The 13,718-nt window shown below is 43.6% G+C and overlaps 1 protein-coding gene across 4 annotated transcripts in view; it reads left to right on the top strand.

Moving 5' to 3' along the window:
- The first annotated feature begins 3,537 nt into the window (after window positions 1-3,537).
- Window positions 3,538-13,718, top strand: part of sestd1 (SEC14 and spectrin domains 1) — a 65,075-nt gene continuing 54,894 nt past the window's right edge. Inside the window, exons 1-5 of one of the 4 annotated variants that reach the window (XM_063213240.1) lie at window positions 3,538-3,707; window positions 5,590-5,660; window positions 6,453-6,541; window positions 8,695-8,803; window positions 11,497-11,587. In XM_063213240.1, coding sequence (XP_063069310.1) covers window positions 6,472-6,541; window positions 8,695-8,803; window positions 11,497-11,587 — 270 coding nt within the window. In that variant the 5' untranslated portion in view covers window positions 3,538-3,707; window positions 5,590-5,660; window positions 6,453-6,471. Of the gene's footprint in view, window positions 3,825-3,846; window positions 4,052-5,589; window positions 5,661-6,452; window positions 6,542-8,694; window positions 8,804-11,496; window positions 11,588-13,718 lie in introns of those variants that run through there. The other 3 variants (XM_063213241.1, XM_063213243.1, XM_063213242.1) reach the window with 3 other exon arrangements.

Genomic DNA, 13,718 nt, shown 5'->3' with positions numbered 1-13,718 from the left:
GAGGGGCGTGTGTCGCGTGTACGTTGTGAAAGACAGCTGTGACGTTACACAGAAGTGTGTGGGGATTGGTTGTTCCACCATCCTATTGCGTGACGTTGAGTGCTGAAGCAACCGTTTATCCCGCCCACACTCTCTCCCAGCTCCCCTAGACCCCTGTACAGCTTTTTGCTGTACGGGTCTGGCTCGCTAGGCTAATGGGGAACATCATTTTTTCCTGCATTCAAAAAGCAAAACTGAAGACCATAGGGCTAACATTTATTCCAATACTCCACTCTACAATAAATATGACAGAGAACAGATGTAAACACAGTCAGTGGTCAGTCTTTTTGCATGTGCACTTGTACAGACGTGTGCACTTTAACTCTGCCTTCATGCACTTGCACCGACATCTGGCAGGTCTATTTGTACAAGTACTAGTATAGCTGCACTTCACCTCTAGTTGGAAAACATCGTTGGCAACTGAATCTTTGGTAGTGTAGTCCAAATCTGGGAACTGTTCATTTGTTACCAGATTGGCAGGCATTTCTGGCAAATGCAGATAATAAGAACGGTTTTCATTCCTGTCAACTACGCTGGTATCAAATGGACAGTTCAAGGGGTGACAGAGATGTCCTCATAACAGCAGATGATTGTGTCTATCATGTATGAAATAGTCCTATAGTGTTATTTAGTATGCTTGCCAAAGGCCTCTGCTTGCCCCCAGCAAGCATAATTGCTCTACAACAGTTTATTTAGTATGCTTGCGGGAAAGCATACTAATAGTTCATCAACAGTTTATTATTATTCTACATTTTTCCATTCACCTCGCCCTATGGGAATCGCCATTCATTAGTGAAGATTCGTGAAGATGATGATGTCACAAACTGTGGCAGTTAGAGTGAGAGATGACCTGTCCTGGGTTTTTTAACTAGGTAAATGCATTGTCAGAGAGGTCTTGGCTCTGAATACAAACGGTGTGAAGATCATAAGCCAACTCTTAAAAATGTTTCAGAGAGAGCAGTTTTAAAATCCCTATGATGTGACCCCATTCACTTACAAAAAAATGTGTGAACAGCTCAGCGCATAGGCCTGAATATGTCCATTTTTTGACTGAACCATTTGGCCTAGAAAAGTGATCTCATCTTTGACATGAAGAGCAGGTTTTGCCATTTGTGTGTCAATACCATCTGTCAACTTGCAAAACTTTTGGAGATATGACAGCGTAGAAATAAGGCTGCACCTATTACTCAGGTATTGACTGCCAAACCAGAGAGAGTAGATAAGAACATGTATACAATATACTTAAAGAATCTCTGCTAATATGGTGCTGTGGCCACTGTATACAGTAAGTGTGTACAGTAAGTGCCAGTGGCCTACTGGGTAGGGTGTTGGTCTGTCAGAGGGTTGCAGGTTCGAATCCCACCCTTACCTCCTACCCACCCATTGCTGAAAGGCACCTGAACAGGGGCGCTGCCAGAAATGCTGGGCCCCATGAAAGATTCGAATTTTGGGCCCCCTCTCAGTGCGTGGGCCCCCTTAAGGGCCCCTATCAGTGCTTGGGCCCTTAGAATCTGTACCACTTTTCCCCCCCTAGCGGCCCCCATGCACCTGAAGCATCTCCATACACGCACGCACGCACGCATGCACGCACACACACACACACACACACACACAAACATCTCTCTCTCTCGCACAGACAGACTGACAGACACACACACACACACACACCTCTTGCACACACACACACACACACACACACACACACACACACACACACACACACACACACACACACAGACACACATCTCGCACACACACACACACACACACACACACACACACACACACACACACACACACACACACACACACACACACACACACACACACACACACACACACACACACACACACACACACACAGACTCAGACCTCTATCTCTTTCCCTCGTGTTTCTCTGTGTGTGTGTGTGTGTGTGTGTGTGTGTGTGTGTGTGTGTGTGTGTGTGTGTGTGTGTGTGTGTGTGTGTGTGTGTGTGTGTGTGTGTGTGTGTGTGTGTGTGTGTGTGCACATAAGCCACAAACATACTAATAGCATTGTCTCTCCGGAAATGCAGTCTTATTATTATTATTATGTATTATTATGTATTATTATTATTATTATTATTAATATTGATTTATTTTCTTCCAGATATAACATTTTTTGTGATTTTATGTGTGAATAGAATATGGCTTGATTGAAAAAAGTTGATACTCATGATCCTAAATTCATAAACTCAAAGTTGCAAGTTGGGTCCTAAATATCACATAGGCTTTATGCAGCCATATTTGCGTATAGGTATCCTAGGTATCTTTGTGCGTCAGGGATATTCTGAACAAATCAAGTTGAATGATATCCCAGGCTTTATTTACAATAACTTGTAACAATAAATGATGTTTCATTGCAACTTGGAGGGCATTCCCACCCTTTATCTTAAAAAAACCCTGAATTTTGCTGTCCATGGGCTAATCATGTGTTTATGACATAGTGTGTCTTTAATCCGGTAACCAAATACTTAGCTCACCAGCTCCTCCTCTTAATGCTGAATCCATACATACCTCATATGTTAAATTTGGTTAAACTAATCAAAAGTTATAGCAGTTTATATATTTTAGAGCGCCCCCCGCAGGCCATTTTGTTATCTGTGTGTTTGACACTCGAACCCAAATTGTTCGATAGACCCTAAACTTCAACTTGGAAGTGAAAACCAAACTTTAACACCAATTTGAAATGACTGAGAAAAAATGTACATGCATACGACCCCACTATACTTTTTTGAAGATCAGAAGTAGCCTAGCAGATTTCCAATGCATTTTGCCATTCAGTGGGTAAAATTGGATACTTTTGACCTTGGGAAAGGTATGTTCCACTGAATTGATGAAAGTAGATTTTTAATATGTGATGCAGAGGGGTTGAAGGATCAATGTAATATATGAACCATTACTATTGCAATTTGTTTTATGCTTGGTATTTGATCACATGACCTCATTTGCGTATTTCATCATAGGCCTATTTCAGAAAACTTACAATACAAAAATTGTTTGCCTGAATGTGAAAATTTCAAATGAATATGTCATAGTTTAAAATGTTACCCTATTAACCTTTTATTTCCTATATTCTCTCCCTATGGAGAAATGAATGGGAAATCTGCCAACTTTGACCACGAAAAAAAGTATGTTCCACTAAATATGAAGCTGTAGATGTTTAATATGTGATACAAGGGGGTTTAAGGATCACCTTAAAAGTAGGAACCATTAGGCCAACTATTGCAAATCGTCCCGGCGGGTTTGGGCCATTTTTGAGCTAGATTGACTGACTATACTAGGTCTGTCTTTCTCTGAACGTGCTCCTCTATGGCGTATTGTCTGACTTATGGGCTGTCGGACTAATGGGCTGTCTGACCACTGGGCAGTGGGCAGACCCCAACGGTCCCAGTCAGACAGGCAGCCAGGCCACCACCCACTTGGGCAACTGTTCCTTTGCTCAGTAGTTTTTCTACTCACTTGGGAGTGGCTACGGTGTCCTGATCCAGCCCACTCAAAACAAAACAATTGCATTGTGAGCAACTTATCTGACGTGAATTCCCTATCGGTAATAGCTTTGGTTCATCACTGTTGGGATTTGGTAGCCTTTTGAAAGAAGTGACCTGAAGAATACAGCTTGGGATTACTGTTTGTGCTGCAATCTCGGTAGGATATCTAAGGATCCATTCAACTCTTATCCCAACTGTAAATGCACAGCTGCAAGACGCAAAGTCAACCAACATCCAATACCCTCATCTAAAAGAGTGGCAGCATTTGTACGAGGTGACGGCTTTGTTACATTCGCGCTATAACATTTCCTTTAGTGAGAAACAGCATGCTGCCAGCACTTGCTTCAAAGAAATAGGTCATTGTGTCGACTCACTGCAAAAGCGTAACATTCTGCCTCTCTTGCTGTGTGTGACGCTCATGCTAGCTGATGCTACTGTAGCATACAGAGGTTAGTTGTAGTGGAAAACCGCGTGCTGCTGGCTGTATTCATACGTGAATGGGTAAGGCTTATTATTTCAACTCTCTGTTTTAGTCTTGTCTCATGATGTCGACGTGGAAGACGTCCTATGTTGTGTCCTATAATTGTGGTTAAATGCGTTTATTTTTGTAGGCCGTTGAGGTGGTTGGCGATCCGTGTGCAGGCTTTGTTTTGTGGCCAGGGATCCAATGAATCCAGGCAGGAACAACAGTTTTCCAGTTGGCTTCGCCAGCTAACCTTACACGCTAGCTCACGGAATTATCGGTGAACTCTGCATGCTGCCCAGAGAATAGTCAAATGTCGCTGACGTTCGTGGTCATTCATAAAATCAAGTCTAATCCGCATGGTTTGTAGCCTAAATCATGGAGCAGCAAAGCACCCAATGTGTTATGGGGAGTAGCCTCTCCTTGAAAAGTAGCCCAACAAAGACATCATTAACGCTTAGCAGCGTTTGCTTGATGACTATTTTTATTTTGCATTCTGTGTCCACCTCTGCCATTCTGACTGTTCACCTTGAAAGTGACAGAACGCACAGAAGATAGACATGTCATCCAGGTTAAATTTAGGGATGGTGCTGAGTTAGGTATGAAACGATAACGTTATGGTGCTGCTACATTGGCACTGTCAGGAATTTACGTTGTCCTTGTAATTGGTGTTAAAGTTATGCCGTCAAACCAATCATACCTAGTGAAAATGGGTTTAAGATACACAATGATAAGTCGCAGTTTCCTCATAATTATTATGGCAATTGATATTATGATACCGGAAGTGGTGGCGCGTTCATTCAAGACCACGTCAGACAGCGCAACTCGGCTCGGCTGTCCTAGCAGTTTAGGTGGGAGAGTAGAGTAGGAATGAGAAATATTGAAATGAAATGTTGTACCACTCTTGTTTATAAACCCAACTAAATGCTGGTTGAGAATTGAGACTGCTTGCTTAGTGTGTTACAGCATAGCCATGGAAAAGTTTGATTTGAAGGGATGTTCCATCCCAGTGGGTCAGCTTATGTGTAATTTTGGGCAGTTCAGTGGTCGGTTGCTTTTGAGACAGTTTTTAATAACTATGGATAATCCTAGCATCTTCGTCCATGCTGTCCAAACGGGCAATACTTATTGCTGATGTATGTTCCATGAAAACCCATGAAGTATTTTTCCAGTCTTCTCCCCCACTTCTTTCAACATACAGAATGAGATTGATATGACCAAGTAATGTAAGGCAAGAAGGATCTAAATGCAGCCTAGGTGACTGACTATTGAATGCTTACCCGAGCATTTCTTTTTAACCCTAAGCAGTTTAACTGGAACTGTCTTCTTCCCCCATGATTAATAAATCACCGTACTGCGCATTTCAGAGTGCCCCCACCCCCCTTTCCATAATCACCAACTCTACAGATTGAGTTTGGCTTGATTCTCATCAACGTCGATCAACTTCTGCGGCTTTGATGGCTTATCCTCTTTTTGTGCACGACTTCAACTACACACAGAGATAACACAACATTTCTGTCAGCGTGTCTTGTGTTCTTTTCTAAAACTTGTCTTTCTTGGCTTGCTTTTGTTGCAGAACATGGCAAAGGAAAGATACGTGTGAAGACAAAAAGCAGAGATTTTCCTCTCATTTCCAACAAACTGAGGGTAGGTGACACTGCTGTTGTGGGCGTGTTGTAATGACTGTGCTTGTGTGTGTTCAGCAAACTTGCCTGCGTGTCTGTCAATAAACTTGACATGATGACAGTGTGGCAACCTGGAAATAGGTCCCACTCTCTGACTATTCCTAGCAATTGCTTTTGGTGAGATACAGAAATAGTGAATAAAGGTCATGAGTTTGAAAGAACCGTGATGTTTATGTGGAGGCTGAAAGAATAAGTGGGCAAGGAACAAGATACTATGAAAGGAGGTCTGTATGATTTCAACTATTGTCGAAAGCTACATGTGTCACCAATGTAAATGCATATAGAGACGAGTATGGGTATATAGGATCGTCCTTTATAGATGGTGTAGATAATGATTCATCACTGTGCTAATGTAGGCCTTCGAGTTCACATCCACTGAATCATTTACACAGAATTATTCCCCTGGCAAAATGTTACTCTGTACAGCTGTAGTGTTTATGGTCTTGCTCACTGGTCCTGACTTTAAAGGCGTAGACTGCAGAGCAAATGCTAAGTTAAGTCAAAAACATAATGTTCTATTCCACCTCCCAGTTCCTCTACAAGTTTATTTTCAGACTTGGGGTTTGTGTTTAAATGGGCATTTAAAAAATAACTGCCATTGTTGATGGTGTATGTTGTCGTGATAGAAGTAGTAGTTGCAGTTGTTGTAGATGAGAAGTGCTAGTGTTTTGATCTGTAAGGAATTTAAGAAGTAGCATAACATGCATTTTCAGGCCATAATGAAGAGTTAGAACTTACAGCTGTCTGTCTTCAGTTTCAGATCTTGCAACACAATGACCACCTCCAGCATGGAAGCCACAACTATACTTCCAATTCTCAAGAAGAAATTGGCCTTCTTGTCAGGTAAATAACCTATTTTCCTTAAATGTACACACAGAGAATGTTGAAGGTAGCCAGTGATCCTTGATGCTGCACATGCAGGCATCCTCATTTCTGCAAAAAAGTTGTCAGCTTTTGTCTTAAGTTTATGTTCTTCCATTGTAATCCGTGTAAATTGCAATGAGCCTAAACAACTAGGAGTACAAACCAGCTTCCAGTGAAATGCACAAACTAATTATACTTTTTTAGATGTACAAAAATGCTAAAGACTAACCCTACTTAGCATCTGCACTTGTTTTCCTGTATACTTCCTGTGCACTTCTTATATTTTAGTGTTGTTGACTATGATTATGTCCTCAATTGTAAGTAACTTTGGTTAAAAAGCATCTGCCAAATGCAATGTAATGTAATTAAAAAGTTTTGGATTACTACAATACCACGGTTAGATCTCTACACCTTGTTCTCTGGACATTATGTAACACATGATTATCATAATTGATTACCATTAGAACGCTCACTACCCTTGCTTGTTATCGATGCACTGCCTGCATTGCACTCATGCTGTGCTACTCTCTGATGTGCTGTGGGACGGTCCTTTACTGAGGCTGGCTGGATGCTGCACTTTTCCTGCTGATGCTGTTGTCTTGTTGTGAAGGTCATGGTCCTCCTGCGTCACACACACACACACACACACACACACACACACACACACACACACACACACACACACACACACACACACACACACACACACACACACACACACACACACACACACACACACACACACACACACACACACACACGCCACATCACATCTCTAGAGATGCTGACTCTCTCACTTCATCATGCACTGTGAAGGACACTTTTTCTCTGCAGTGACAGCAACAGCATCAGCAGCAGCCCAGTGCAAAACAATGGATGCTGTCCAGTTTTCTGTTCTTTTCTACCCCATCACTGTTGGATAGTACGTAGTAGAAGGGAGATGATTTATCGATCCCGGGATTGTTTATTTATTGTTGAAACATTTCAATGACCCTTTCAAGTCATTGAGCTGTTTTTGTACAAAATGTTCCAAAAATATGTTTGAACGTCTCTCTTTCCAGAAAGTCAAATCGTGGCGTAATTGGATTGTATGTTACACTTGACATAGTGAAAACTGACAAAGTTGAATATTCATCGTAAACACTGCTATAGCCTACTCGATTATTTGAGGTCGTAGCTTAATTGGATTGTATGTTCCACTTGACATAGTGAAAACTGACAGCAGGCAATCAACGGCCTCCTCCCAGCCTAACATCTTGGTCACCAGAATCTCCACCGCCAAAAGCTGTGTCTCCTTATCCCAGAGGAATGCAACAACACGGCCCATTTAGCATCACCATTGTCGCCAATGGCCTGCGTCTCTCTCTCTCTCTGTCTCTGTCTCTCTCTCTCTCTCTCTATCTCTCTCTCGCGCGCTATCTCTCTCTCTCTCTCTCTCTCTCTCTCTATCTCTCTCTCTTCAAGACCAAATAGCCTGCGTCTCTCTCTCTCTCTCTCTCTCTCTCTCTCTCTCTCTCTCTCTCTCTCTCTCTCTCTCTCTCTCTCTCTCTCTCTCTCTTGTCTTTCTCTGTCTCTTGTCTCTCTCTCTCTCTCTCTCTCTCTCTCTCTCTCTCTCTCTCTCTCTCTCTCTCTCTCTCTCTCTCTCTCTCTCTCTCTCTCTCTCTCTCTCTCTCTCTCTCTCTCTCTCCAAGACCAAATGGAGGGAAGAGTGAGAGCTAGAAATGAGGCTCGCGATGAGTGTCTGTGAGACAAGTTTTTCTTCGAGCGCTTTCTTTGAGCGCTCCCTTTGGCGCGGTTTCGCTGGAATGTTTGAGCCGGCTGTTATGACAGGGTTTTTCCCTTCTCTCTCTTTTCCTCTCTCATACACACTTTCACTCTCACGGATTTCTCTCTCTCTCTCTCTCTCTCTCTCTCTCTCTCTCTCTCTCTCTCTCTCTCTCTCTCTCTCTCTCTCTCTCTCTCTCTCTCTCTCTCTCTCTCTCTCTCTCTCTCTCACACTCTCTGAGTCTCTTCTGGCTGGCCTTGTGCATATTTCCTAATGTGTTTCTTCATCCTCTCTCTCTCTCTGTCTCTCTCACTCGCTCCCTCCCTCCCTCCTTCTCTCCCTCCTTCTCTCCTTGTTGTTTTTCCAGGAGGCAAGGACCGGCGCAGTGGCCTCATCCTCACCATCCCGCTCTGCACCGAGCAGACCAGCATGGAAGAGCTGAGTGCCACTCTGGACTACCTTCTTGGCATCCCCAGGTTAGAACCTTTTCCCATTGAAGTGTCCCATAAGTCACAGTACAGTATATCTGTACTGGACTACCTCCATGGCATCCCGTCTCCCATAAGTCACAGTAAGCCTACAGTAAATCTGTATTGGACCACCTCCATGGCACCCCCAGGTTGGCAAAGTTTTCGTTTGAAGTGTCCCATAAGTCACAGTACAGTATAACTGTATTGGACCAGCTCCTTCGCATCCCCAGGTTGGCATACGCAGAGCTAGTGTTTCGCAACATGTCCCCAGAGCTGACTGTGCTTTTGCTCACATTTCTACAGCTTCTAACCCCCAGACCCATTCAGGTTTACATCCTTATTGCCCAATTTCAAATGGGACATGTCGGGGATTTTTGGCCTTTCGTATTTTTGTTGATGGGCACAGTGCTTGGTGAACTTTCTCCCATATGCCACCGTGTAGAAGAATTCTTGGATGAAGCTCTAGCACCTTGCCATGCCCAGGTTAGGGCACATTGTTGTCGTTGCAGTAAAATACACTTTGCTTGACCACAGCACTTGATGTCGTAGTTTCCCCATATGACACTGTCCATCAGATCCTGTTCAAATTAAAATGCATCACTTCATTTTACATAAATGAATTTCCCCCTGGGGATCAATAAAGTTACTCTACTCTAAAGCTACTCTACTCTATAATGTAGGCTAGCAAATGAACTCCTGTCACATTTGTCTTTCTCTTTCTCTCTCCTACACACACACACACACAGACCCCATTCCGGACCTCCCTTTCGATTGTATTAACAAATGGAGCACGGGGGCTGCGCTCTGAGACTTGAATCCGAGTGACATTAAAATATGGCTCTATTGATCTCACTGGCCCTCTGAAAGACTTTTTGGCTTCGCTCTTCGTTCTTTGAATGGCTCTGACAGATTGCTCTCCACCAGGGATCCCTGTGTTCTGTTCTGTTTATATTGAGCTGGCTAATTCTGTTGAGTAGGAGACAGCTGAATTGATGCTACTAGCCACTGGTTCTGTTGAGTAGGAGCAGAGGCAGAGCTACAGGGAGGGCGAGCAGGGCATTTGCCCCTTGGCCCAGGGCCCTCCCGTTAGGGGTGTAAATCACAGCCTTCATGACGATACGATACGGTATCGACTTCTTAAATCAGGGATTCGATTTTTTTTCGATACTTAAGAATTCCCCACGATGCGATGCGATTCGGTTCGATTCGATTTTTTCTCATTACTTTCCACTACTATTGTGTTATGGAGCTAGGGCATTGCACAGGGGCCAGCGATTCGATTCTTTTCGATTCTCGTCGGCCGATACTTCCGATACATCGATACATTTCGATTTTATTTACATCCCTACCTCCCGTATTCATGCTAGGGGCCCTATTGTGACCCTTGGCAGGCCGTATGGGGGGGAGCTCTACAAGTGTCTTGTCCTGGGGCCCTGTGTGCAATTGTTCCGCCTTTGAGTAGCAGACAGCTGAATTGATGCTGCTGGCCACCGGTGCCCATTGACTCAGACTGACTGTTTGAGCTTATTAGGCATAAGTGCTGTGGCCTCTAATATCGCTCCGTGGTGACTTCTCTCTGTTGTTTTTCGGGGGTTCTTTTTGCTTGGCTTGTGCCAGGCTTGTGTTGTTTGGCAATGTTGTTTGCCTTTAATCAGAGGTGCCGGTTGGAGTGTGTGTTCAGATGGTGTGTCTGTCTACACTCCTCAAACACACACACACACACACTCTTAGCTCACACTTAGCGCACACATGCACACACATGCATACACACGCGCACACACGCGCACACACGCGCGCACACACACACACACACACACACACACGCACCTACACCACCGCCCCTGTGCTAAACCAAGTGGGTCACCCTTTTTGCATTTGGGCTTCCTGTCAAAGCTCATAGCATTTCTACTCTCAATAGAGGAGTCAAGCTAAAATGACCTTCCAGACACGCCCCTGAATGGACATGCACTCCAACAAACACACACACACACACACACACACACACACACACACACACACACACACACACACACACACACACACACACACACACACACACACACACACACACACACTGACACGCATGTACACACAACCCCCACGCATTTGTCTCTTCTTGCAGCTGAAGCTGATGCCTTTGCTTATATTTAGCCATGTTGGAGTCACTTGCTTAGTCAACTGAAAATGGACATAAATCTGTCCAGCAGTCTGCTCTCCAGGGATTACTGGTATGGGGCGGCCTGACACCTACGTCATTCTGGAGACAGCTCCCAAACACTTGTACCTTAATTGTTTACATTCAGCATGTGTTGGATCATTTAAAAGACCATGTTTAAGTGTGCCATTTTCTAAGGGTATTTTGTATGGTGTCATCTTTACCAGTGACATTAACCGTTTTGATTGAACAATTGCTCATTTGCCCCCATGCGCTGTTTGCACTACTCTTTTGTCTTTTGCAGTCGTGGCCTAGTAGTTCAGCAGTTATTTTTTTCAGTCTGGGGCTTGTAGGTTCGAATCTCACCTGACCTCTCTCTACACCTCCATCCATGACTGAAGTGCCCTTGAGCAAGGCACCTAAGGCCACATTGCTCCAGGGACTGTAACCAATACCCTGAAAATAATACTTGTAAGTCACTTTGGATAAAAGCGTTAGCAAATCGTTATGTAATGTAATGTAATATTGTGTCTTCTATCACCAGTGAGAAGTGCAAAGCACGAGGATTCACCGTCATCGTGGATGGGAGGAAGTCACAGTGGAACGTGGTGAAGACCGTGGTACTGATGCTTCAGGTGAGGACATGCAGTTTTTGAAATGAGAGATGGGGGAGCGCTGTCTTGGGTCTCAGTCTGTTGTGCAGTGCAGGGGCTCTTCAAGGGAAAAAGGGCATATTAAACATTAAAATAAAGGAGTGTGGCACAAATAAAACACAGGACTTTACAGCAGAGTTGCCTCAGGACCCACGTTATTTTGATGTGTAAGGACATGCAGTGTCCTTAAAGATTCCCATTCATCCAGGTCATCTTGCTAAGAAAACTTTAGTTGCAGGCAAATGGGCCTGACGGCTGAAAAATAAGTCCACTTGCCTGCAACCAGGGCTCATCATCAGCCAAAATGGCCAGTAGATGTTTATCGTACTAGCCAAACAAACTAATAGGTCAAAGTGGCCAGTAAGTTGGTATTTTCTCCCAGCCAAACGTAAAATTCACCAGCATTTGGACGATTGGCTTATGTAAGTTTAGAACCCTGCCTACAACTAATCTCTTGTGATTTCAGGTACGAATGTGCAGTATCTTCAGCGTTCTAGTGCACTGCAGGGGCTTTCAAAGTGGGGTCTGCGAGGGGGTGCTGGTGCATAGGGGGCTGTGTCATGATCAAGTTTGGGAACCCCTGTGTTCTAGAGCCATAGAGATCCACTGTCAGGCTTCCGTGCCACAGTCAGAGGAGTGCTATATAGACTGACAGAAGGAGGACGATTCTTCCTGCTGCCTGCAGGTTTTTTTTAGTTCCCTTGTGGCCACTTGAGAGTATGCAAGCGAAGCATCTGCTCCCACCATTTTGCTAATTAATTGTCCAATTCATGAATATTCACAGTCAGGTCAGAGGAGGGATACTTAAAGAAATCACATTGTGCACTGGATAGCAAAACCTGGGTGTGATGGAAAAAATGAATGGAATTGCTTTTTTGGGTTCAGCCTGATCTTGAACTGAAGCGAGCATCTAATTCCAGAGATTCTCATAAGTGGCTGGCTGTGCGTGATCAGTGGTGAGAAAAGGCAGTCGTACATTGCTATTTTTTCCATCCACCATTTAGAGATAGGGCAGTGGTGGACAGTAACGAAGTAAATGTAATTCGTTACTGTACTTAAGTAACATTTTCATACTTTCCTACTTTACTCAAGTATTTTTATTTGGTAAGACTTTATACTTTTACTTCACTACATTTCAAAGCTAAATTTAGTACTTTCACTTCGTTACATTTACAGAAACACTCGTTCCTTACTCGTTCCTTTTTTTCTTATTTAAGGTGATACACGGCAGGTGAATGAATTCATTTTTAATGCCCTGGTCAAATGAAATCTGAGATTCACGCTTGTGTGAAGAAAGTGAAACTGAATCCGATTGGCAGACTCAGAGATTCGCCATTGTGATTGGTTGTAAAGTGTCACGTGACAACAAGCTCTACTGTAAAGAATTAGTTTTAGAAGGATAGCGAGCAGAGCAATACCACTGATGTGTCCACTGTTGCGACTTGCGAGACGAATTGAAATAACGGTAGGAAACGGTACTTTCTAGTAACACGCGGAAAGCACAGCAAAACAATAAAGCAGGTGACAATAACGTTGTTAGAGTGTATTAATCTGCACGTCGTATTCGTTGTGTGAGGGGGGGAGAGATTTAGCTCGCAGGCTGCACTCGCCTGACGAGACGAAATTTGTCAGATAGGCTTCGCGTTTGAACTGAATAATCAGCGAATTGATACTTAATGTAGGCCCTACTGCTTATTTGACTTACTGTGCTATATTGTGCTACTATATCTGTGTTATGGCTTAGGCCTACAATAGAGTCACATAATTACTGCTTTTGTAGTGTGTTGGTTTCTTCAGTGAAGTGCACAGGATGCCTAAACATGCTTATTCCAAACCATCCAGGCGCACAACTCCGTGATAGCATTCTTTCCCCTCAATACATTGCAGTATTGTCTGAAGTAGTTGGGGATATCAATTACTTGTCTAATAGACTCCCAAAAAATGGTTTGCTTCAACTTTATGGAAAAGAGACTTGTGTAAAGGGTTTGTATCATTACATGAGGTTTGCCATGCCCACCATATGTTGCAAAGTGAGGCTACATGCAACATGTGTCCTTGCAACATGTATCCTTTCCCTTAAGCCAGGTCAGTAGGCTTTGACTAAATATTGGCC

The sequence above is a fragment of the Engraulis encrasicolus genome, chromosome 13 (genome assembly GCF_034702125.1).
Source record: "Engraulis encrasicolus isolate BLACKSEA-1 chromosome 13, IST_EnEncr_1.0, whole genome shotgun sequence".
Taxonomy (NCBI): domain Eukaryota; kingdom Metazoa; phylum Chordata; class Actinopteri; order Clupeiformes; family Engraulidae; genus Engraulis; species Engraulis encrasicolus.
This window is presented reverse-complemented; position numbering and strand designations above follow the sequence as displayed.